Raw genomic sequence first — 26,789 nt, forward strand, 5'->3', positions numbered from 1 at the left:
ATTTTCTTTTAAAAATATTTTTTGAAGCAACTTATTTTTTGATTGAATAATAAAGACAAAAATGTACTAGCCAAAATGTAGCCCAAACAAATTAACATTACTGCAATCAAAAAAGTTGCTTCAATCAAAAAAAAAAAAAAGTGACTTCAATCAAAAAAAAAAAAAAAAGAAAAAGAAAAATAGTTTTCACGTGCATTTGTTTGTTTTTGCACGCAAACATTTTTTTATTGGAGCGACATTTTTTTTGGTTGAAAACATATTTTGATTGAAGCAACTTTTTTTTATTGAAGCATTTTTTTGATTGAATAATAAAGACAAAAATCTACCTTCATATGGCTCCCCCCAGGGGATAAAAGTTTTGACTGGGGTAACTACATTGGCACGACACCGGCGGGCGTACAGTATTCAATGGATGACGATCTTGGCAAAAAGTATTGCCTAAACAGCCTGATTTAGAATTCCCCTCAAGAATGATGGGAAACAAAAAACGCTCATTGTCAACTTATTAATATAAATATTGTAAGTTAATTTTATTGCTGACACTGCGTTTCGGGGTCATCAACATGTTGTGCCCCCCGCCCCAAAAGTCAAACTGTACTTACTATACAGTAATTACATATACTGTAATTTACCACATTATGACAATATGACTAGTAGAGTCTATGCATTGGAGAGGCAGATGATATTAATATTTTATTTACAGTTACATATGTTAAACACAATAATTATCATTTCTTTAAAAAAAAGAAGAAAAAAAAGAATACAGTAATTGCTAATATTTATTTTTTTAATTAGCAAAAAGTCACTTGCTCAATAAAGGGTTATAAGTCTGAAGTGTCAACTTTTGAACAAAACCAATTTATTTTTTATTTTTCCACTGGAAATTGTTCTTTTTCTGAAAAGGTGCTGCACTGATTGAACGACTACGAAGTTAGCATGTGTGTCGCAGAATTACCGGAAATCGCCTTGAAAAATAAAAGAATCTTCAGGAAACCGACAAACAGTTAAGTAAATTTATCTCACACGTTAGCTCGCAATTCGTGTTGTTTGTTGCACAGATGAAGTTAAAAATGATTCCAACACGTTTATCTCCATATTGTTTGGCGCGTTTGTCCTCACTCTTAATTTGTCGTCCGGTTATTTCCGGTGAGGGAGCGTGCGTGATGTGGCCGACTGTGTGCGGTGTTGCCTGCTCGCTAAATTAGCTGGCTGCAGCCTTTCAGGGACATCTCTAACGGAGCACCGGAGCCTTTAGTGCAGTAAGTAATCTATTATTTACAGTCTAAATAAAATGTTTTTCTGCCTGGCGATAGGGATGCAGAAACCGTGCGTGCGTGTGCGTGCTGAGCTGGTGTGGATGTGGCGCCTCCGTACTAGTTGAATCCTGAACGCACAGCTCCCTGCACCGCCGAATTCATCTTTTCTCGTTCTGACAATTTTTCCCATACATTTTCTGACTGTAAGCACAGTTTTGCTTCAAGAACAGCTCCAGTTTGAACTGGCGTGGTTCAGCTTAGCAGTCAATGTGTTTTGCAGAGAGAGGGAAATAACCCATCTTCTACCTAATGAGAAATATGCCTAAAAATAAGAAAGGTGAAAAATTATGATATTTAATGTACGTAGGCAATTGATGGTTAATGTGTAGCCATGCAGGCCTGCTGTGATTGGCTGAGAGTGAGGGCACAAGCGGCTGAGAGCTTGCAGATCAAAGTTCACCTTCCATAGATCACCTTCATTAGCAATTAAAAGTATTGATTAACGCAGCATGACTCCACCTCACGCTGGATATCATAAAAAAACACAGCCTCAAGCAAGCCGGGCTTTTTTTGTGTGCTCTTCCAACCCGTGAGAGTTTAATTCAATTTAAAGAGCGAACAGCCTCCCTGAAGCGACATATTAGTCTTCATGTGTCAGTCAATCCAGCCAAGCAGCCATGTTTGGTGCAATTCCACTGGGAGTTTCATCATGCTGCAGCAAATCCTTGCAGAGACCTTTTTAAGTTGGGAGCAAAAATGGTTAAAAACCAGATGAGACTGGGAGCAATGAGTATGCACGTCCACAGAACATGTTCATGGCAGTGCAGGCCAGTTTTAACTGGCTGTGCGTGTGTTCATAGCCTGGCACAAATTATAATGTATGCACCCATATCTTTAAAATTCTGTGCTCTCATAGACTTCATAACCTATTGACATGACACGGGAAACGGGGCCGATTCGTAGGGGGCCTATTTTCAAAAACTTCAACTTCCAATATTTTCAAAACCAAAGCTGCTACCGACCTAAAACCAAAACAGCCACCTACCTTAGCTATATATAAGTCTCCATGAGCAGCGGCATAAAAAAATTAATTATTTTTTATTAGGGCTGTCAAACGATTAAAATTTTTAATCGAGTTAAGTACAGCTTAAAAATTAAATAATTGTAATTCATCGCAATTCAAACCATCTATAAAATATGCCATATTTTTCTGTAAATTATTATTGGAATGGAAAGATAAGACACTAGACTGATGGATACATTCAACATACAGTACTCAAGTACTGTATTTGTTTATTATAACAATAAATCAACAAGATGGCATTAACATTATTAACATTCTCTTAAAGCGATCCATGGATAGAAAGACTTGTAGTTCTTAAAAGATAAATGTTAGTACAAGTTATAGAAATCATTTATTAAAACTCCTCTTAATGTTTTCGTTTTATTAAAATTTGTAAAATTTTCAATCAAAAAATAAACTAGTAGGTCGCCATTGTTGATGTCAATAATTACACCATGCTCACTCATTGTGCTGAAACCCAGAAAATCATGTGGACCCAAGCGCCAGCAGAGGGCGCCAAACACCAAAAAACAAGTAACAAGCGGACATTACACTGCTGTCATTTTTAATCTGTTTGAGCGGGGCATGTGCGTTAATTGCGTCAAATATTTTAACGTGATTAATTGAAAAAAAAATTAATTACTGCCCGTTAACGTGATAATTTTGAAAGCCCTATTTTTTATATAACGTAACTTGGCAATAAAAGTCTCAGATTTTACACTAGATGCACAAAAATCACCAAATGCAGAGATAATCAATTTTCAGGATCAATAGCAATATTTAACATAGGAACTTTTTTTTTACTGCAAGTTTTCGACAGCTAATAAATCACTCAGTTTAACATCAGAAACTTAATACTTGAGGAAGAATGCAGAATCAATTATAAATAATATGTAAATAGATTATTAATAAATTCTAGATACAATCACAACTTATTATAGAATAGCCTTTTATTATCATTATACAATATATACTGTTTGCGAACGAGGGTAGTGGCCGCCTGACGTAAACAGACCTTTTCTGGTGAAAATTCTTGTGAATGAAATGTTTAAATCCCCAATTTCTTTATCGATATGGACGTAAAACAGTCTCGATTCTTGGTTAAAACAAAGAAACCGTGCAGTTAGCTTTCATTTCACGTAAATATGTCGAAGTACAATGCTACTCTGTTAGCAAATGAGGCTAACGGCCGCATGACGTGAACAGAGCTTTTCTGGAGAAAATTATTGTGTATAAATGCTTAAATCCCTGAATTCTTTATAGATATGGATGTAAATCAGTCTCGATTCTTGATTAAAAGCAAAGAAACCGTGCAGTTAGCATTCATTTTACGTTTATATGTTGAAATACAATGCTACTCTGTTAGCAAATGAGGCTAGCGGCTGCCTGACGTAAACAGAGCTTTTCTGGCAAAAATTATTGTGTATAAATGCTTAAATCCCTGAATTCTTTATAGATATGGATGTAAAACAGTCTCGATTCTTGGTTGAAAGCAAAAAAAAAAAAAATGTTCATGTAGCATTTATTTCACGTAAATATTGCCAACTATGAGGCTAGTCAGTTACGAAAAAATGGACATAAAACTGTATCGATTCTTTGTTAAAAGAGCAAAAAACTGGGCAATTACACATCTTTTTTACGTATATATGTCGAAGAAATGACGCCAATGTCGTAGCAGTTCCCATTCTCCCATTGATTTTTTTCACGTTTCAAAATGCATGCATGGTACGAAAAATACAATATTTACTTTGAATCGTCGAACAAATCACTCCTGTGAATCCTTCCTGTTTGTATGCGGTACAGCTTTCGTAGTTCTTTAAAAACCCAAGCTTGGATCCAGCTTGGACATGAGTGTGTGCCATCTTCGCCTGACTATTCTAAATGTAGCTCGGCCCCCTCTGATAAGGTGTCACGCAAAGAATGACAAAGTGTAACACCAATAGGTGATGAAGTCCATGGTGCATTGTACATTGAAACCTTACTGAAGACAGGCATAAGTATTCCATTGTAGATCTTGTTCTTATGTTTTTTTAAATTGGCTGCAACTGATAGTGAATGACGTACAAGCCATTTGGACTACTAATCCCCTCCCAGTTCAAATGAATAGGAGGTCTATCTAATGACTAAGTAATTCAAATTCACGATAGAAGGATGAAAAGAGCCACATGCGGCTCTGGAGCCACAGCTTGAAGGCATCAATCATCGTCAATGGCACTGAAAGCGTTAACAAGTGTTTATGGCAGGTATGCAAGTTTATTGCTTAATTACATTAACACTGTTGTAAAGACATAATTACAGTACATTCACATAAAATATATCTTTTGGCTGTAAATAGAAAATACAAATTGAGTGGTGTTCTGTATGCAACGTTATTTCATTGTCCCTAAAACGTTTTCCATCAAAAATTGACACGTTTTTTTGAAAAAAAAAAAAAAAAAAATCAAAAGTTTGTGTTCACATAGGAAGCTATTTTTCATTTAAAAAATGGCTATTTTCTAACCCCACAAAATGTATGATTATTTTGAATGTTACATTTCCACTTTTCAAACGGAATTGCTGAAAATCACTTAAACTTAGTTCTTAGCATCACTATGCCACTAAATGGTGCAAAGCTGCACTTAGCCTGGCATGACACTAAATCCCAGGGTTCCAAAATAAAATAATGACAAGAAGAAATTTTGCATTCAGAACACGATTTCACTGTAATCCAAACAATTCTAAGCCAAAAAAATCTACAAAATCAAACAGCAAGAGTTTGTTAATTTTAAACAAAATATGATACAATTTACTAGCGCAGCCTTTTCGTGACATCATTTATAGGGCTGCAGCTATCGATTATTTTAGTAGTCAACTAATCGATGAACTAGTTAGTTCGAATAATCGAGTTATCGGATAAGGGAAATGAAAAATTCAAATACCTGGGATGAGCCTCAGACGGAATAAAAAAATAAATGGGGATATATGTACAACAAAAGAACAATTGGCTTACTTATATAGCAAAAGTCAGTTAGCTTAAATGCTATAAAATGCTAACATTATTTTTACAATGCTTTTAACAAATGGTTCAGACTCATATTCCCACAAAAAAACGACTAAATATACCTATAAAGTAAATGACGAATGCATAAAAAAACATTAGCCCAAACAAAAACTTAGCTTACTTTGGTCTTAACATGGAGCAGTTGGATTCAGCCATGTGAAATGAGGCAGACCAGAGGGCAGTGTATCCACCCTAATTAAGAAAACTAAATCTAAACACTTTCAAAATAAACCATTACAACGCCACTTTAATTAAACGAATACTCGAAGCAACAAAATTTAATTTGAATATTTTTTTCTAATCGAATACTCGAGTTAATCGATTAATCGTTGCAGCTCTAATAAATAGTCATGCATACAGGTCAACCGATATGGGATTTTCAAATGCTGATGTCGACACGGAAATCTAAAAAAAAATTCAGCAGATATCCAAAGCCGATTTTGTAAGCTGATATTTTTTAAAAGCAGGTAGATTATGAAAGGCGTTTTTTTTTACATTGCTTCAACAGCTTGAAATTTGCAATGATGACCTAGGACTGAAAGCATTAATCTGGTCTAGTGCTACCAAATCAACAAACGCAGCACTTCTTTTAAGATTATACACACTCAACAAAAACAGTAAATTGTTTTCAAATAATAAAACCCACCAGGACGGCACGACGAGATGTAAACAAGTGAGAGTTTAAAGAAGATGCTCGCCATGCTAAAGCTAATGCGAATACTACGCTAATGCTACGAGTTACATTTAGAGTATATTGATCACTCAGTCAACACATTAAAAGGCTAAAGCATCATTGCATATTCGCTCATGCAAGATAAAAAAAAAAATCTTACATTAGTTACAATACACGGCAAACCTGAAGCAGCCTGCCTTCAAGGGCTGCGTTCCAATCACGGTTTGAGTTGCCCTCGCTCACTTGCCCTGAGCACTTGCTATGACGTCACACTGAGGCCACTTGGAGGGTTGAGGGAAAGTGGGCGGAGGGGGAACGAAAAGACGTAAATGGAACACAGATGCCCTCGTTCACTCACAGGCAAGAAAATCATGAAACAACCACAAGGTTTTGGAGTAGTGCAATACTGCCAATTCCAAATCAATGGCACCTCCAGAAATTCTTCATCGGGGATGCCAAATGGGGCCACTTAAAACCTGGAGGTGGCACACCAAAAAATAAAAGCCATCATTTCAGGTTTTTACTATGTTGTAGTAATAAACAGGCCAGTAGAAAACTGTCAGATTGACTTAAGGACACACCTACTGATATACTTTTGTTGATTGTGTTATATTGTATTCTGTACACTATCATATTGTGTTAACGTGCATAGTCCATAATAGTCCAGTCAACATTTTGAGTTCCGCAGCTACGACAATCTAACATTATACTGGCGCGTGGGGTGGCCAACAAATTCATCGGGGGGAGCCGTAGCCAGGCCTGGCCACCCCATGGTGGCACCATTATTCTACATTGCACAAAATGCACGGCGACTCATGTCAATAAGCCGGAGAGGTATTCCGCGCTTGATGGCAGTACGTCGGTAACAGGGAATTATCAAATTATTAGTTTTGTATCAAATTTTATTTGGGCAATTCTTTATTTATTTGTCGATACCTTATAATTTGAAGACAAATTTGTTGTTTAAATGAATTTAACCTATTTGAAGTTTAGTTTCAGTCCCTCCCAATCCCATTTGATTGACAGCCCATTCCTTTTGTTAAAAGCAAAATAGAAAAGATAAGCGAAATAGAAACATCAATGAAAAAAAATTGTTTTTTTCCCCCCTTTTTATGGCAAAAGTGAAAGTCAATAAAAAAGTTACTTTATTATTATTCATTAATTTATTTCTCTTTATATTTATTTTGGCAGTATTGTGATTCCATACGTTCTGCCATAACTGCCACATACAGTCTATTCATTCATTTTCCATGCCGCTTCTTCCTCACGAGGGTCACGGAGGTGCTGGAGCCTATCCCAGCGAACTATGGGCAGTAGGCAGGGGACACCCTGAACTGGTTGCCAGCCAATCACAGGGCACAAGGAGACATACAACCATTCACGCACACACTCATACCTACGGACAATTTAGAGTGTTCAATCAGCCTACCATGCATGTTTTTGGGATGTGGGAGGAAACCGGAGTCCCCGGAGGAAACCCACGCAGGCACGGGGAGAACATGCAAACTCCACACAGGAAGGCCGAAGCCCGGGATTGAACCCTTGATCTCAGAACTGTGAGGCAGACGTGCTAACCACTCAGCCACCGTGCCGCCACATACAGTCTAATTTTTTATTTTTATTTTTTCAACAACAATGATGAATTTTACAATTCGAAAGGCAGTTTGGTATAACTTTCAAATACCGTGCTGGCAGTTTAATTCATTTTCTTCTTCTTTGGTGGTATATAACACCGTTTAACACCATATACAGCAGTCAACCGTGTTTGAGCTTTATTATCACCACGGCGTGGACGTATTTTCCATGCACCATTGCAATGCATTGTGGGATACAGGGAGCTCCGGAGTGACCATCGTTTTTCACTCGATCACTGAGCCCTCTGAGGGTCCATCTCACCAAGTTCACTTCACTGTTTTGGGAATTGGAACGGCCCTTAAGATGGCGGCGGAGATTCCCCCGGGGGGCGGGGGCTAGGGCAAGTGAGCGAGGGCTCATTTAACCGCAATTGGAATGCAGCCATGCTGTTGTGGGGTCCTTCTGGGGTCCTACCGCCAGTCAGCGGCGGCCACAGTTGCCCACACTGATGCCTGATCAAAATCTGTTTTTATTGGCTTTTTTTTTTGTCAATCGGCCAATAGCCGATGTTGGGGGAAAAAAGTCCATATATTGGTCAACCTCTAGCCATGCACATACCTACTGATAGACTGAAGCAAAGGTGCATGTGATAATAAGTATCATTAACATCACGAAGAAGGACGGGCAATTTAGGATACTCTCATGTGATTGGTTAAAATAATACAAGCAATGATAAAATGTCTGACCGCACTGGTGATTGGTGTTGTCCCTCCCTTTAAAATAAAACTCTGATTTTTCCTTCACCAGATAAATATGGCTGCAGAGCTCTCCACGTCCATAAACATCAAGGAACCCCGTTGGGACCAGAGCACATTTGTGGGCCGCGCCAAGCATTTCTTCACTGTCACTGACCCGCGGAACGTCCTCCTCACCAACGAGCAGCTAGAACGCGCGCACAAAATTATCACAGACTACAGGTAAGCCACCAAACACACAAACCCAGAGTTCCTATCTAGATTTCTCTGGTCTCCCAGAAAAGGTACAGTCTCTCCTGGGCTGACGGAAGATGAACTATGGCGAGCCAAATATGTCTTTGACTCCGCTTTCCATCCGGATACCGGAGAGAAGATGATCCTGATAGGCCGTATGTCAGCGCAGGTTCCGATGAATATGACCATCACTGGATGCATGATGACATTTTACAAGTAAGCGCTTGCAGAAACTTGTAATTTACTCAATTAGAATACATTTGCAGCTGCTTATCACTAGAACTGTTTGACCACTATGACACAACTGCCACAGAATTCAATATTAACCACATTCTTTTTTTTTTTTTTTTTTTTAAGAGCAAAGTATCCTACGTTTTTTGCTCCTTATTTAGTTACTTTGGCACCTATTGCCTTTCACATTTTATACCTAATTCAAAATGTTTCAAAAATTCATGTGACGTATGGCTTTTTTTATTAGCCCAAAAAGTGAATTCCTCCCTAAAACTCACTTTTCAAACCACCCTGAAGGAGGTCTCAAGATCTCACTCACTTCGTTTTTATTCTTCTTCTTGAGGAGGGCACTGACTATAATTGCTTTTTCTTTATGATTTGCTGACAGATCAGAATGACATTTGATAGATATATCCTAGGGATGTATCGGGATCCTCGGCGCTTGATTTTTAAAATTTGCTCTAAGGGCTGATTAATTAGATTCATTGATTCTGGACTTATTGTTACCTGTAGGTCCCGAGTTAGCCAGTAGAGGGCATGCACACAATTAGGGAGTGCTTATCATGTCTGTAGACCAGTGGTTCTTAGCCTTGCGCAAGGTACCGAACCCCACGAGTTTCACAGGTGCATTCACCGAACTCTTCAGAATTTCATAATAAAGTATTTTTTTTAAGAATTCAAAACCTAGCAAGCTAACATCTAAGTTAATTCCAGTTCACATTTCTTTCAGATTTCAAATTTACAACAAATAATTTTGCTTTTTACGTTGGTAAAGGAAATTAAACTCATTTCATTTCACACTGTTCCTTTTTTTTTTGTTTTCGTGCCTATGTTCTCATTTTATTGTCGCATCCTTGCATCACATACTATTTTCATAGCGTAAAATGACGTTTTTTGTTGTTGTTGTTTTTTTAAATTATCTACGCCGTTCACACTGTCTGTAGGCCTGTTATACTTCCTAATACCAAGTGACTGTCAACCTTCCACTGAGCAAATCGATTCCTCCTCCCATTAGATAGAGAGCATTTGAAACAAACAAACCAATCCAAAACCTGGTCTGAAATGCCACTTTGCCTAGATTTAGTCAGTGTACAAAATAGTGCTCTGCGTTTCTTACCTTTTACCGAACCCCTGAGGCTTACTCACCGAACCCCTGCGATTTCACCGAACCCCAATTAAGACCCACTGCTGTAGACATTGCCTGTCGGTTGCGATTTAGCCATTAGAGGGCATGCATGCTTTTTGTGTGTGCTAATCATGTCTCTGAGCTGATCAGACATTTAGGGAACAAGCCAGGCGGTCGTAGTCCATTTGAACTTTTTTCAACAAAAAAGACCCCTGTCATTTCCAATTCCGCATTGACTACTCATTCAAGTCACATTGTAACTGATTAACTCCATTCCCGCTTATTGACTTTCAACAACCACAAAAAAATCTCTGGTCCTCATTCAATTACAAATAGGATCACAAATTTTTTTGTTTGCTTTCATGTAAAAAATTGGACTAAAAAGCCTTTAAAGAAATTATTTCATATTATATTTCTGCCTTTTCTGTGTAGGACCACTCCAGCTGTGTTGTTCTGGCAGTGGATCAATCAGTCCTTCAACGCAATCGTGAACTACACCAACAGGAGCGGTGACGCCCCCATTACGGTCAGGTACAACAACCTTCCCGGATCACGCCAACTCGCGCGTTCGCTGCTTATGGGCTTCTCTTGTTTGCAGTCAGCTCGGCACAGCGTACGTATCTGCCACTACAGGGGCAGTAGCCACCGCTCTAGGACTAAACGCACTAACAAAGGTATCAGTTCATCTAACCCCATTCTACTTCTCATTTTAACGGGCTGACCTCAAGCGTTGGGCTAGTGCTGACATGATGTTTGCCGCGCACAAATAGCCTCTTTGTCCGAGAGGAGCCTAATTATTCACGGGGTCGTGCTCTGGAATCGGCGCGTCTCCATGCCAGCTCAGTGTTATTCATGCTGATTTATGCTCGGGAGCTTGAATGCTTACACCACTTCAGAGATGGAACTTTGTTCTACTACTTTGTTTTATGAAGTCTCTCCTGTCCCGCTGCAGCACGTCTCTCCTCTGATCGGACGCTTTGTTCCGTTCGCTGCTGTAGCCGCGGCAAACTGCATCAACATACCTCTGATGAGGCAAAGGTAAAGCTTGGAGAGTTCATCTCTTAATGAGTTTGTGTATTGAAAATGCCATCCAAACACAACAAACAAAAGAGTCACTTTATGTTGGGTGATATGATGATACAATCTGGATCGTGAAAACCATACTCAATTTATTATCGTCATAATTTCCTTTTATCATCATCATCATCATTTATTAGGCATGCCATGTACTATGAATGCTGAGTGTTCACTTCACTGAGAAGCTGCTACTGGTATAAGCAAAAGTGTGGAATAGTCACTAGATAAGTTATATGGCCCCACACAACTTAAACTCATGGAACCTATATAAATAACACTGATTACTTTTCCACACCACACGAGGGTCGCAGAGGGGCTGTAGTTAATGAAAATTAGGGCTGCATCTATCGATTATTTTAATAGTAGATTAATCGATGAACTAGTTAGTTTGAATAATCGAGTAATCTGATAAGGAACATGAAAAATTAAAATACCTGAGCTGAGCCTCAAACGGTATATATAAATAAATAAAGATCTAAGTACAACAAAACAACAATTGGTTAACTTACTTAGCAAAAGTCTGCTAGCTTAAATGCTACAAAATGCAAACTTTTTTTTTTGACAGTGCTCTTTACAATTGGTTCAAAAACATATTCCCACAAAAAATTGGCTAAATTTACCTATAAACTAAATAACGAATGCATTAAAAAAAAAAAAAACATCTTAACAGGGAAGCAGCTGGATTCAGCCATGTGAAATGAGTTGTCATATTCACTGTTGCCACGAGGGGGCAGTGTATCCAACCAAATCAATAAAACTATATACAAACACTTTTAAAATAAACCATTGCAACATCACTTTAATTAAACGAATACTCAAAGCAGCAAAAGTAAAAAAAGGGGGGTGGCGTGGCTCAGTGGTAAAGTAGTTGTCCCCCAACCCAGAGGTTGTGGGTTCAATTCTCCGCCCTGATGAACTCGCCTAAGTGTCCTTGAGCAAGATACTGAACCCCACGTTGCTCCTGGTGCTGCGTCACCAGCAGGTGGATGGCGAGATAGTGTAAAGCGCCTTGAAAGGTGGAAAAGCGCTATATAACACCATTTACCATTTCTAATCAAATCATTCGAGTTAATTGATTAATCGTTTTAGCATCAATGACAAATAATAAATTATGAGGTGGGTGGACGACCACTACCAAATTGGGAAATAATTAGCCACTAACTAGCAATAAAAGACATATGGCGGAAAACACAGACAAGACTGAGAAAGCAGTTTCTGCTCTTGCACCCCTCTTTAGAACAAACTGCTGTATCTTAAGCCAAATGAACTGTTGCGTTTGATAGAACAATATGTCTATATGCTGCCATAGCAGATTTATGGCGCACTAAGCCTCCGAACTATTTTTAATTTATCCGTTTTACCCTGAAAACCCCCGTTTACAGACGTCACGCAACCGCTTTTGTTTCAACCTAGCCATAAAAAGAAGGTAAGTAATTATATTTGTTATTCAAAATGTGTTATTTGTAGCTTAGAATCATTAATTGATGTCTAATATTTAGTTTAAAAAAAAAAAAAAAACGACTTTAAAAAAATATTCACTCGCATATTTTAAACTTTTAAACGAATTACGTCACAATGAAAAATTTGGCGTCTGTAAAAGTCACGGATATCTACCTCATAAGTATCGCTTAATTGTATTTTTTTTGTTACTGTCGTATTTTCCCTGATATGTTAGATGATAAATAATCAATCCAAACAATTTTTTTTTTAAAATAACATTTAAAAGGATAACTATATGAAAAAGAAAATCTCAACCACTTCTTGTTGTCTGCAATTTCTGCATCGCGACCCTTGTTATATCGCCATGTTTCACCCATAAAATCCCCTAAAAATCCGGCTGCGGCCATTCACAGCTGTGTCTTGACACTCGGTGATACATGCTACATGGAGTTTTTGGATCGAAACAAGATAAGTACGCGATAATATCTCGTTAAAATCGTGGCTTCTTTAATTCTGCTCTCGCCTCCAATTAGGGTTTTGCTGTTAAAAATTTTGTTTTTTTTTTTAAATGCTCACCTGTTCAAAATTTTTGTTGCCCCAGAAAATCGAGATTTTAAGCTTTCCAATGATGTATCACACATGCATATAGGACAATTTTGAAATTTGGCCAAATTGGGGGTCTCAGAGCGGAACTTCAAGTCACCTGAGTGTTTTCCGCCACATAGTATATTGCTAAATTTTTACAAAAGGCCACCATAAGGCATGCTAGGAACTGCAGTTTCCACTTTCTCACTCGGCATCTGTTAAGTGATTCATTTCTCACTCAGCATGTTAATTCATTCAAAACATTTAGAAATCACAGTGTTCAACAAAACAGAGCAAGACATGTAACACACACAGCTTAATTAAGTCTTAAAAGTTATGAACTTAAGTTCGCAACATTTCTGCAAAATTGGACTTAACATCATCAATTTTCCAAAAAATGAGTAGAGCAAATTTATGTCCTCTCCTCTAATTTTCCTTTAATAAAAATAATAAGCCTTGATTGAATGTCTCACTTTACCAAATGCAACATTGTAATACATATGATTAAAATAAGACAATATGTTTTTATACAATTCTTAAGTAGGTTTGTCCGCTTGGTCAGCAGTAACAACTAGTTAGCTAGCTTCTTCTGGTGAGATAAAGCTAAAATCAGTATGGATTTGCAACCCTGTTATTGTGATTATACCAAATATTGTGAACACCAAATCAATCATGTCATTAAAATTTTACCATTGGTCTGTCATCTGTGCTAATGAAGCCTCCGTTACCTATTATTGATGAATGTATTGCCAAAAAAAAAAAATTCTCAAATTTTTAAGCACGAACATACAATTCTGTAATGCCCCTCACACTCAACACTGTTTTAGATAACAATTCTGTGTCTTTGGAGAGAGTAATTCTTACTCCTTGTCCTCAGAGAACTGAAACACGGCATTCCCATAACAGATGAGAATGACAACAGGATAGGAGAGTCGACCAAAGCGGCACAGCAGGCCATCTCTCAGGTTGTGGTCTCAAGGATCCTCATGGCCTCACCAGGAATGGGTACTGTACTAAGATCTACGTGGTATCACCAGTTACATACAAACATGACTGTTCTTCATGTTCTTTCGCTTTCTTTCCAGCCATCCCACCCTTTTTAATGAACCATTTGGAAAAGAAGGCCTTTCTGAGGGTAAGACATTAAGATGAACTAAATAGTGAGGGCCTGATGTCGATCACGCAGTGAGAAGCAGCAGGACTTAAGGAATTCACTGCCTTTGTGACCTTCTTTTTTTTCTCTGCCTGCTCCTTTCAGAGGTTCCCATGGATGAGTGCCCCAATTCAAGTTAGCCTGGTGGGATTCTGGTGAGTGGTATCCATCAGTAGGCATTTCTTCTAACAACTATTTTGACAGTCAATCAATCGTTTAGAGACATTGTTGATCTAAACATTGTCTAAATCAGGGGTGGCCAACCCTGGTCCTCGAGAGCCGCAATCCAGCTTGTTTTCCATGTCTCCCTCCTTCAACACACGAATCAAATTATCAGGATTGTTATCAGGCAACTGCAGAGCTTGCTGATGAGCTGATCATTTGATTCAGGTGTGTTAAAGGAGGGAGCTATGGAAAACAAGCTGGATTGCGGCTCTCGAGGACTAGGGTTGGCCACCCCTGGTCTAAATCCTCTTTTTTTGAGCCACTTAAATGCAAGTATTCTCTCTTAACTATTTATTAATGTTGTTAAATTCTTTAAAAAACTAAAAAATATATATATATATATATAAAATATGTAAAGAATCTGTTTTTGTTTTTTAGTTTTTTTTTTTTTTTTTAATCTTAAAAAAGTAATCCTTGTTATTTATGTACTCTTTATAGGGCTGAAACTAACAATTGTTTTTATAATGGATTAATCGGACGCTTGATTAAACGATTAATCAACTAATCGGGTAAATGTCACTTTTTTTTCCAATTAACTTCACGATTTAACTTGAAGTTGTTTTAGGCATGTTGTAAGTAACAATGAAGACAAAATGGATGACTATTTCCTTCAAAAATCATCTTTTATTAAAGCTTCCTAACTTAACTGTTAGGTGTCTGACAAAATATCGAAATGGTGATATATCACCATTTTATATCCCAAAAGATTATCGATACGCTCCTGCCAAGAATCAAGATATCGTTTTGAAAAGGTGTCAAGAAGTTGCTACCAAAATTTCCCACCATAATAATGTCTCAGTTAATTCTAAGGCTGCATTGACGGTGCTCGACGCCCAATCCATTTAGACTGGGAACGTTCATTCATTCGAAACCAGAGCATTCACAGTCATTCTGTCCGATTTTCAGGGCATTTACAGGTCACTTGCTGTATATTTTAGGGCATTTACAGGTCATTTTCTGTTGAGTTTGAGTCACTGCCTATTCATTTGGGTGATTCCCAGGTCACTTCCTGTTCTGTAACTCAAAATAAACAGGAAGAGACCCATAGAATACCCCGAAAATCAACAGGAAGTAACTGAAAATGAACAGGTAAATGACCTTAAATGGCCCAAAATTACCTCTTTGCCTGGCACTACCGGCCATAGACGTTCAATCCGTCTGAAGTGGGAGGGATGGCAGTGAATGAACATTCACCCTCCCAGTTCAAATGGATTGGGCGTCTACTAATGATAAACTCATTCCAATTCACAGTAGAAGCTTGTTTTTCTGTTGATTAGTTGTTTGTTGAATATCCTAGAATGATTTCCTGACCAATGTATTGACAATCGTTGTATCGTCAGATCATCGTTATCGTGAGGTACTAAGAGGTTCCCACTCCTATTAACTGTAGTCTACAATTGTACTGTTTTAAGTACATAAAACTTGTTAAAGTTTTCAATAAATGTTCTGAGTATAAAACAAAAATAATTTCTCTGTACACAATTAAGACAAAAGTCCTGTTCATTCAAATTTTTTTAAAAAAAATGCTGCCGATTGACATTTTTTATGTTGTGGGCAAAGCGCTGATCAAAATTGTGTCAATGACTAAGCCTGCAAATAAGAAGGAGGCGGACTGTAATGAATCAGTTTTCTTTATCAGACAATTGTTCATAAATACAATCCAAGTCCAACTCCAAAGCACTCTCACATGTATGACAATTTACAGTTTGAATGGTAGCTTGTGTTGAAAGGGGAGACTAATGGGTTTGTATGTGTGTTTTCTTTATAAAAAGAAATGAGACAAGTTTACGATCTAACAATAACTAAAGTGCTAATATGCTTCTCCAAAACACAATACAAACTGAAACCTAAGAAAACGATGAGCATAATCACTACCTAGATTAGCGCTCTGTGCTAAGTAGTAATGTCTCATCAACAAAGAATACAAACAATGCAAATGGCTTCATTTACTCACCTCTGATAGAGGCACAGTGGATATAACAACACAAAAGACAATCTAACTCTCAACACTTCGTGCAATTGTTGATTTAGCAACCCAACCTGAGTTTAGCACACTAGCAGTGAACTCTCTCTTGTTCTAATCACTGGCGTGCAGGCGGCCTCGCATTACACACAAACAAAGACCCTAACGGGGTAAGACCCTACTCATAGGTGCCTGGCAAAAATCGATTATGCAATTCGTTGGCAACTAACCCATTTTAATCGATTTAATCAATTAGTTGTTGTAGCTTTCTTTACTTTTTCTCCCTTTTTACTCTAATACCTCAACTTTTAAAATTTGTTTTTCGTTATTATTGTATTAGCATTTTTAATGAAAAAATATAATCCTTTTTAATTTACTTTTCATCTAAAAAAAAAAAAAAAAACAGTAAATTATTTTTTTTCCAATTAAAAAAAGTTTTTATTTATATATCGGGGGGGGGATTGAATACCCTCAGTTTCAGGTAGTCCTGGATGAAAAATCCAGAAATTTGATTTAAATTTGATCTTATGCACAGTATTTTTAACTTTCAAGGGCCAAACAAAATGATGTGAGGGGCCAGATTCGGCCCCCGAGCCTCGCATTTGACACCAGTGGGTTTAATCGAGTTTTGAAACTCATGTGACTCATGCAGCTAGAGGAGGTACACATTCATGTGACGGGAAAATCTCTGTGAGCCATGAAACGAAGAGTGGAATGCAGCTCAGTGTAAATGAATACATTTAGCATTTCTTCTCAACAAATTCACTCAAGTAAAATTACTACTGTAGAAAAGCAAAACGAAAATCTCAACGTTTCATTCATGATGCCTTCATTCAAATTTGCAGTTTGGTGTTCGCCACTCCATTGTGCTGCGCACTGTTTCCACAGAAAAGGTGAATAACACACAAGCTTCTATCTAAGTGAAATGAGGAAATATTATGAATAATACTTACGTGCGTCCTCCAGCTCTATATCGGTTAGCCGCTTGGAGCCCGAGCTGCAAGAAAAGATCCGGGCCAGCCACCCGGGCTTGGAGAGAGTCTACTTCAACAAAGGGCTATGAGAGCAAAGCCCACCACAGCGTCCAAACGCCACCATGACCAGGTCGTAGGCCCTCCTCATTCAGTGTGCCAAAGTTAAGTTTACATCTTCTCATTTCACAAGGACAGGATCAACAACAGTTGGGAATTTTCTTTTCAACACATTTGTGTCTGTGCAGTATTTTTAGAATGATTTTTCACTTAATTCGTCAAAGAGTTCTGATGTTTTGCCAAATCCAATGTTTTAAAACCTTGCTGTCCCACAATCACTTTAATTTTGCCAAATGAGTGACCATCGAAAAGGCTTTTATATCAATGAGAACCCATGCTTTTCAGACGGCTGCAACCATTAACTGACCCACGCGGTGCTATTTGAATACGCTTAAAATCGGTTTTTCTCAATGCATTTCTTCTGTTTGACAAACAAGAGCCAGCAACCACTTTTCATGTGAGTCAGTAGCACTAGCATACTTTTCATCTTACTATATTTTCTCATATTGTGGCTCGGAGAATTCATTTAACTAACCACAGCAAGCACCTTGCATCATTTTGGGCACCTTTCATTTAATTATGCCTTTTTAAAATGACAGAATTATTTAGAATGTGAATTAGTTAATATTACTGAAATTGAATGGTTGCAGTCATGTAGGCTATAGCACCATTTACCATTTACTCCCTTTAGCCTCATTAGCCTCTAAACGCCATTTGTCAACAGTGAACTCAAAAAATAATTGATAAACTCTTTGACTTAGTGATTGACAGTGTTCCCATTTCAAATGGATTGTCTATCACTGAGTTAAAGTTCTGAACACTGGCTAAGTAGCATATGCTAATCCCCATTCAACAAGCTAGCAAGAACATGTTCTTAAATGGTCACTTAAACATTCATCGTGTCTTCTACACATTTATTTGAAGTTTTAAGCTGCCAGTGAGGGTTAATTTATTGGGTACTTTACAGAAAGTGGTGACTTTTAACCAGTTTTTTAATGATACTGTATGATCGACTTATAATATCAAGTCCTTTATGAACCCACCTAACCAGATACAAGGGTTCCTCAGTTTACAACATCTCGTGGCACAATAGCGACCTCATTTACAGCCATGTTTATTTTATTTGACTGTTTTATACATAGAAGTCTTTTCCTACAAATATTTACAGTATTTCTGAGTCTAATACTAAATTTGTGTAGGTTGGGTCCGTCGGAGGAAAGAACTCTAGGACCCACGCACTTAAAATGTTTTTGGGATATTGCACGTTACATAGAGCATATCATGAAATGTTAGGAACCTTGTATCAGTGTTAAATAAACTGACTGAAATACAGTGAATAGTACTGGAAACAAGCTGGCGATATCAGGCTTACCTGGACTGTGGTGGTCACGTTCAGTCATCCAGATCCTTAAATCTGGGGTGGCCAAAATGAAACACAGGCACAAAACCCACAAAACATTGTTTTCTGTGTTGAAATCAAATGTTAGTTGTAATGATTTAATCCAATGAATGCAAATGTTTACATCAAATGTTTAAACGTTCCATCGCGCATCAATGTGTGATCACTGTAAAGATGTTTAATAGTCTTGAAATCTACTATCGTTATTGTATGAGTAAGCTGATTTGAATAGTGTTCCCAGAAGTGTTCCCAGCTGGTACGAAGTGACTATGTTCTTGTCGTCTTCAAGGTGAACTGAATGTAATGTTTTCCCTGCTACAGACAAGTCTTAGGCCACACAAGCACAATGTTGGAATACTGACATATGCTGCTCTGTTTTTTTTTTTTTTTTTTTTCTTCCCATTTTTGTAAACACTTCAACCACAGTGTTGTTTCTTTCCTCTTGGACCAGTTGAGAAGTTAGCACAAAATTGTTATTTTGATTTTTACTTGACATTTCATGTATTGATTTTCTTAAAATAGTTGTAACTAATAAGAGCTAATCCCTCTTTAATGCTGTACATTTCAAACCTCTACATAAAATGGCAATTGAAAATACAGCCCAAGTGATCATGTAAGGGAAGAAGTCTGATGTATTTCTTAAAATTAAATGGTGTTTGGTTGTCCAGTTCGGTGACTCAATGTGATCTTTATGTGGAATGATGAACAGATATTTTCAATTTTCTTTTTATTCCAAGGCACAAGAGAACAGGGGTGGGGAGTAATCCCAGCTCAGTTTTTCATATCCGTACTGATTTGACAAAAATATACATTGATTTGTTTATTTAGTATAAATTCAGAGCATCTGTAGGTCATTTCGGGGGCATAATTACAACAAGGCAGCTTGGATTAAATAATGAATTTATGTGCCCCACCCCTATTTTAGAACAACATTGAGCAATGCTTCATTTAACCGTTCATGTACATACGTGATGCTTGATGGGCGTGGCTTATACAAGCCAGTGTGATAACACTAAGCAGACTTAATGACACATGTCATTGGGAAAGTAGCGGCAATTAAAGCCAACGATAGGGCTCGGACGCTTGTGTGACATTGCGCAAACTCTTAAAAAGGCTCAGCAAAGCAATTCTGTAGCCGTATTAAAACAAAGAAATGCTTTGAAGTAGTAAACTAACATGATTTTAACACCAGGTGACCTGTACATATGATCTAAATGCATCTGCGTGACATAGAGAAGACAACCTACATTACAATGATCAGCAAAAATAGAATAGCAGGTTGCGTCTGTTGCCATGGAGACGTGAACACTGCTGCATCCAAGGTGCTCTTTTGGAATGTGCTGACATTTCCACGAGTACTTCCAACTTGCTCTCAAGTATCATTTGGATCATGAACATTAGATAAATAAGGTAGATATAAATACTGCGTATTAAACAACAACCAATGCAACCAATGGACAAGAAGAAACTTCAAACGATCTTTGGACTCACAAGCGTGAAGACTGCTGAGCCAGTTTTTCTGAAGCGCTCTTCAGCAGATGACCTCGTCGCACGTCGCCTCCCCCACCAGGAGTGAGTGTTTGTCGGGCTCGCTGAGCACCAGGCTGTGGATAGAGCGCTTGTCGGAGCGCAGCGAGTTGATGGACGCCCGGCTGTAGCTGACAAAGCGGTCGAAGAGGCTGAGCTTGGGCGAGGATCGCCGCAGGTCGCCCATGCCGATGTGGACGCTGACATCGGACAGGCTGCCCTGCCGCCTGTCGCCGCCCAGCCTGGCCTCCAGCTTCTCTGCTGTGGGCTTGGCGTAGCTACAGAGAAGACGCGCGGGTGAGAAAGCAGATTTGAAAGACGCATCAAGCGGAAATTACCATTTGAGTAGAAGCGAGGACACGACCACAGAGACTGAAGATAGTGCCATGGCGGCGGAACCCATCCATGGCTGTAACACAAGGCCGATGGGAAGGAACACACCTGAGGGCACAACAGTATATTTTGTTATACAGGCATGAAAATATCTCATCTTTCGGCGAAATTCGCCATTTTGAAGTCAAAAAGGGTGACCTACGTGAATTGGGTAGATCCGAGAAGAAAATTTTTAAGGGCGTGGGTCGGGAGATTTTTTTAATGTCAGACGCTTGGTATGCAAGTGGGGAAAGCGGCACAAAGCCAAAAAAGCGCACCAGAGTGGCGAAAACATTGACTTATTTCAGCGAAAAAAAGGAGGGTACACTGTTGTGTCCTGTCTCTTCAATGCCAAGCTTGGCTGCACGTCGGCCGTGAAAGAACACCTAAATGCCGTCACCCAGTTGTAATTTTGGAAGACGACAGGAGACAATTACAAGCTGGCAGATCATAAGTCCATCTAACTAACTAACGACGTTTTCTCGAAGTTGCTAAGGCCTGTCGCGATATGCAATGAGCCCATTTATCGCACGGTAAATAAAAATGAGGGCGGTAATTTTCACCGCTGCATTTTATCGCCACGCGTGCATACATTTGTGCTTGCGTGCTGAGGGCATATGAGACTCCAGTTCCGTTCACAGATGTTTATTGGTCATCAACACTCCGGAGAATTAAAGTTCAGACATACAAATAAGGAAACATATCTATACTAAACACTGTAAACATTATCATTGCTACATTGAGGCTAATGGGGAAAAAAGACAACCTACTTTAGCCTACTTTAGGTGACACTTCAAACATGAAAAATTGCTGGTTAACAGCATTTGCAAACGAAAAATATGAAAAAAAATGTATTTGATTAGTGACACCACATTCAATGACAAAACGAGCTTCTTTTGCGGAGTGTAAAGCTTACGGTTAGCGGTTTAGTGAAGTACTTCCGGTAAACATTTCAAAATAAAAGCACGTCATGTTTGTCATATTAATAACGATTTTTGGAGTTAATCCCACATACTTCAGAATTCAGATTCTATACTAAGAATAGCTTTAAAATGGCACCCTTTATGAATAATCTGATTGGCAATAAATAATTGTTATACTACTATTATGACTACTGACTAGTCGGGAGAAAATTAGTTGTTCGGTACAGCCCTAGTTGTCCAGTGTTATCGGAACATACAGTGCCCTCCATAATTATTGGCACCCCTGGTTAAGATGTGTTTTTTAGCTTCTAATATATATATTTTTTAAATTCAAATAATATGGGACCTTAATGGAAAAAAAGAGAAAAATCCAACCTTCAATACAAATGCATTTATTCAGTGGGGAAAAAATCCCACATAAAGAAATAATTATTTGACATCAAATAATGTGTGTCACAATTATTAGCACCCTTGGTGTTAATACTTTGTACAACTGCCTTTTGCCAACAAAACAAGGTCTGGAGACTCAGATGGCCATGGGAGGAGCTTGATTTTGTGTGCCAAAAAGCTCAGTCTTGGTCTCATCTGACCAAAGCACACTGGGACCGTGTGCTTTGGTCAGATGAGACCAAGATTGAGCTTTTTGGAACCAAACACTCTAAGTGGGTCTGGCGTGCCACGAAAGATGCGCATGCTGAAAAGCACCTCATACCCACTGTGAAGTATGGGGGTGGGTCAGTGATGCTGTGGGGCTGTTTCGCTTCCAAAGGCCCTGGGAACCTTGTTAGGGTGCAGGGCATCATGAATGCTTTGAAATACCCTCTGCCCGAAAGCTGAAGATGGGTCTACTCTTCACTGGGTCTTTCAGCAAGACAATGACCCTAAACATATGGCCAAATCTACACACAAAATCAAGCTTGTGAAACATTATAGGAGAAGATTAGGTGTTGTTTTGTTGGCAAAAGGGGGTTGAACAAAGTATTAACAACTGGGGTGCTAATAATTGTGACACACATTATTTGATGTCAAATAATTATTTCTTTATGTGGGATTTTTTCCCCACTGAATAAATGTACTTGTATTGAAGGTTGGATTTTTCTCTTTTTTTCCATTAAGGTCCCATATTATTTGAATTAAAAAAAATTATTAGAAGCTAAAAAACACATCTTAACAAGGGATGCCAATAATTATGGAGGGCACTGTATTTCCTCCACACCCTTCTTACCTTTTTAACCCCTAACCCATTTTCATGCCTGGTTATAGCTTAACTCATTGGCTTCCATTGACGACAATTTGATGGTTTCCAGCCCCTCCCAGTATAAATGGATTTGACTTCTATTGCCGTCAAGTTGGTGTTTTCAATATCTTTTTTTTAAATTTTTTTTTTTACAAACTAGCACAACACATACTTTGTGACTAGAAGTGAATGAGTAAGCCAATGATAGCTTTTTAATAGATGACCACTGTCTCTGAAGGGTTCATATTGGGCCTAAAATCAAAGGAAGTGATCAAAAATAAACAAGGACTGGGAAATGCACCAAAATCAACTGGAAGTGGTTAAGAAACTGATGAAAACAAACAGGAATTGACCCAAAAACAATAGGGAGTGACCCTGAAATGTCCCCAACAGAACAGGAATTGACCCACAGGCAGCATTTACACTTTTCTCGAAATTGCATTTTCTTGTTAATTTAATATTATTTCAAAAAAGAGTTATGATAATTTATGAGAAAAAAAGTCATGGAAAAAAAAAAAACACTGGTTTCGAGGAAAAATGAAATTATCAACAGAAAAAAAGGTTTTTTTCATTAACCTGAACTTTACAACTTCAGTGTCAAGATGAAGATTGTTGCCAAGTTATATTTTATTGTACATAACAGAACATTTCCAGAAATATTAATGCCCTTTTTTGAGCACAGACATGATTATGGTCTTTTACCTGCAGCGATGGGAATGCCAACCAGGTTGTAGAGGAGAGCGAAGACAAAGTTTATCCTGATCCTCTTGACGGTCTTTTTAGAGAGGTCGATACTGCTGACGACATCTAAAAGGTCATTCTGTCAAAATAAGCAGCAGAGCACGATCAATATGTCCAAAAATTAGACTAAAACTGTACCAATGAGAATGGTGCATTATTTTATGAGCGATTTAGTGCAAACTAAGTGAACACATCAATCAAGCTTCAAGTCTAACATTTGGTTCGCACCCTGATCAAGACAACGTCTGCCGCCTCGATGGCCACATCTGTGCCGGTTCCTATGGCGATGCCGACGTCTGCCATGGCCAGGGCGGGCGAGTCGTTGATGCCGTCGCCCACCATGGCGACCCTTTTCCCAGCCTGCTGGAGCTGCTCCACTTTAGCCACTTTGTGGGAGGGAAGCACCTCTGCAAACACCTTCCTGATGCCCACCTAATGCAGAAGACATGCTAGTGAATTTAATCCGTAGTATTAAAGTGCCAGTGACACGAAAAAGCATGTTTATTTCATAATACACGCGGTATCTTATGCTCCTGAATGAAATGGACCGCTTGGATGTGTGTGGAAGCGATCGCTATATGTATTTAGTTTTTTGAATCCCGCGCCATGAAAATGAGTGACTTCCGGCAACAGTCTCGAGTTGAGAAAGAGAGCGCTGTGACGTGTACGGAGGAAGGAGTCCTCTTCACTATACAGCCGAACTGTTGTATGAGAAGGACTAAGGATTCAGCTGATTTTGCGGATGAATACGTTTATTTTTCGCATCACGCCAGCCAAACGGCTGCAGAAAAATCTTGCTGTAACGAGGGAGAGGTGTGTGCGCCTTTTTGGGGTTTCAAAAGGTTATCATTCACCAGTGGATATTGGCCAAAACAAGCCCTACTACTGTGGGACCATGGGACTTACGAGGAAGTGAGTAGACATTGTGTTTTGTATTATGTCAAATACTGGGATCATTTTAATATGTAGGTGGCTTGCATTTTGTGGCTAACATGATCTTTGTCCCCTCGGCCGAAGACCGGCGGCCGGGAGAGCACTCCTAGTATACTCGGCTTATTCCCCGCTTTATGTGCCCGGTGTTCTGTCAAATTTTCCGACCGATCAGAAATTGCAGCTTTGAATTAAACATAGCCGCGAATACAGCGATTGCAAAGTAAACACTACAAACTTTCTTTAAATAAAGGACTACTTACATTTATTCATGGATGGGCATGTACCGTAAAAAGCTCTCCTCATACACATTAGCTGCACATGTTAGCTAAACAACAACTGCAGCCGCCCTCCTCCACTGAGTGTCAGATTCAGATTCAGAATATTTATTGTCATTGCTACAAAAAAGCACAACGAAACTTTGTTTGGAGCATCCATCCAGCTCATACAGCTAAGTTGGTAAAGTTGTCTCGCTGTTTACGACTTCGCCGTGTAGTAAAGCATTATTTTGCCATATTCGTTTTGACCATTTGGCAGCTACACGCTCCTCCGACGTCGGCCGGTTTGTTCAGCGGTCATTGTCCAGCTGCTTCCCTGGCGAGCTCTCCTGTTCGTAGTAGCAGGGGAATGAGCTGTAAATTGCTCTCCGCCGGGCGGTTTGCCGATCAACAAAGACAATCGACAACCCAGTCGTCATGTGAAACGATCCGGGCTAGTTATGTGTGATTTTCCGCTTCGAAGACTTTGAAACTTCACTCGGTTTGGGTTAGCATGTCGGCTAGCTGTCACGCCTCTTGGTTTGTTTACATTCTCCGACGCCGGGGAAGGGAAATGACATAAGCCCGATTTAGGTGGCATAAAATATCGTTCGGGAGTTGTGACAGTAAAGGTGAAGTCGACAGTTTTAACTATTATGGAGTAATTTTGCCATGTCATCTTGAATAAATGCATTTTTATTATTTCATATTCCATTTAGTACAAGACTTATTTGTCATCACCATGCCATTTATTTAGCTATTGGGGAAAAATACTTGGATAAAAAGAATATCTTGTAAAAATATTGGAGTAGAGAGACTGAAACGACAACATTTTGCGGCTCTCTTTGTCGCGTTTACCTCGTTCTGAATAATTCCCCCTCAACAGGGTGACTGGTCCTTTTCAAGCCATTTATTTAGCTATTGGGGAAAAATACTTGGATAAAAAGAATATACTGTATAAATATTGGAGTAGAGAGACTGAAACAGTGACATTTTGCGTTTCTCTTCGTCGCGTTTTCCTCGTTGTGAATAATTCTCCCTCAATGGGCTGCATACTAAATCAGATGAAGTCGTGACTCCACTGACGTCATCCACCTTTTGGAGACGCTAGAGCCCTATAATGGTAGGCGTGGCTAACCGGCAGATCAAAAGACTAATTTCTCGTCATCTGCGCTTTGCTAAATTGTTGTATATAGTCGAATCGTCTCAAAATATGATTCTAATTCACATAATAATCCTATTTAAGACTTTTTTTCTCCTGTCGTACGCACTTTAAGGCTTTAGTAACTATACATATTGCTGCACCTGTGTGAGCCCACCTGTGAAGCAATGGCCCTTGCTGTCTTGCTGTTGTCTCCCGTCATCAACACAACCTCCAACCCCATGCTGGTAAGAGTTTGCACTGCAAGCTCAGCTTCCGGTTTGACTGTGTCTGCTATGGCTATCATGGCACACAGCAGATCTAAAAGGCAAAATAAAAACATGTTCTTTGTGTTTTAAGTCTGTCACATCCTCCGTTTACTTACTGTCTACAGCAACCAAAACAGAGGTACGTCCTCTGCGCTCGTGCTCTATCATGGCATCGTCTATGTCAGGCCGGATCTGCAGACAATTCCTCCTCATCCACTCTCGATTACCAATCAAGACGACGTAGCTTGCAGTCTGGTCCAGGCCTGAAGACACACAGCATTTGAGTGATATTCCAACATAGAGTAAAATTATAGGGACTACAGTAGTGCTGGTCGGTATGATATACTGTACATCGGCAAAACGATTATCCATCATAAATTTCTTCTTTCGTCAATATAAATAATGTATTATGACAATACACTAGACTCCACAGTTCCTATCCTTCTTAGTAGGGCTGAAAGTTTGCTCTTTTTTTTTACAACGAAATCTTGAATTCGGTAGCTGCAATTCTTTTCGTATGCGATTGACTGACCCAGGATCTGCTGTGCTGATAAATCTGCTGAATT

At 38.9% G+C, this 26,789-nt stretch overlaps 2 protein-coding genes across 2 annotated transcripts in view; one reads left to right on the forward strand and one right to left on the reverse strand.

Moving 5' to 3' along the window:
- Positions 1 to 1,147: 1,147 nt before the first annotated feature.
- On the forward strand, positions 1,148 to 19,804 carry sfxn1 (sideroflexin 1). The gene is made up of 11 exons (XM_057850118.1): positions 1,148 to 1,259; positions 8,415 to 8,584; positions 8,642 to 8,812; positions 10,386 to 10,484; positions 10,552 to 10,627; positions 10,906 to 10,991; positions 13,933 to 14,060; positions 14,141 to 14,190; positions 14,314 to 14,363; positions 17,242 to 17,289; positions 17,363 to 19,804. The coding sequence occupies exons 2-11, from the start codon at positions 8,421 to 8,423 to the stop codon at positions 17,457 to 17,459; spliced, it is 969 nt and encodes a 322-aa protein (XP_057706101.1). The 5' UTR covers positions 1,148 to 1,259; positions 8,415 to 8,420; the 3' UTR covers positions 17,460 to 19,804.
- atp7a (ATPase copper transporting alpha) overlaps positions 18,984 to 26,789 on the reverse strand; it is a 32,011-nt gene continuing 24,205 nt past the window's right edge. Inside the window, exons 18-23 of the mRNA XM_057850117.1 lie at positions 26,340 to 26,486; positions 26,133 to 26,275; positions 23,855 to 24,058; positions 23,588 to 23,705; positions 20,692 to 20,794; positions 18,984 to 20,631 (exon numbers count right to left, since the gene is read on the reverse strand). Coding sequence (XP_057706100.1) covers positions 20,358 to 20,631; positions 20,692 to 20,794; positions 23,588 to 23,705; positions 23,855 to 24,058; positions 26,133 to 26,275; positions 26,340 to 26,486 — 989 coding nt within the window. The 3' untranslated portion in view covers positions 18,984 to 20,357. The remainder of the gene's footprint in view (positions 20,632 to 20,691; positions 20,795 to 23,587; positions 23,706 to 23,854; positions 24,059 to 26,132; positions 26,276 to 26,339; positions 26,487 to 26,789) is intronic.

Source organism: Corythoichthys intestinalis, chromosome 11, assembly GCF_030265065.1.
Source record: "Corythoichthys intestinalis isolate RoL2023-P3 chromosome 11, ASM3026506v1, whole genome shotgun sequence".
Lineage (NCBI taxonomy): Eukaryota > Metazoa > Chordata > Actinopteri > Syngnathiformes > Syngnathidae > Corythoichthys > Corythoichthys intestinalis.

What these genes read in the sequence shown, in the direction of transcription:
- sfxn1 (XM_057850118.1), top strand. Translation starts at nt 8,421, where the DNA reads ATGGCTGCAGAGCTCTCCACGTCCATAAACATCAAGGAACCCCGTTGG. An exon ending in AAAAGAAGGCCTTTCTGAGG is followed by an intron (nt 14,191 to 14,313) that starts GTAAGACATTAA and finishes TGCTCCTTTCAG; the next exon opens with AGGTTCCCATGGATGAGTGC. An exon ending in GTTAGCCTGGTGGGATTCTG is followed by an intron (nt 14,364 to 17,241) that starts GTGAGTGGTATC and finishes TCAAATTTGCAG; the next exon opens with TTTGGTGTTCGCCACTCCAT.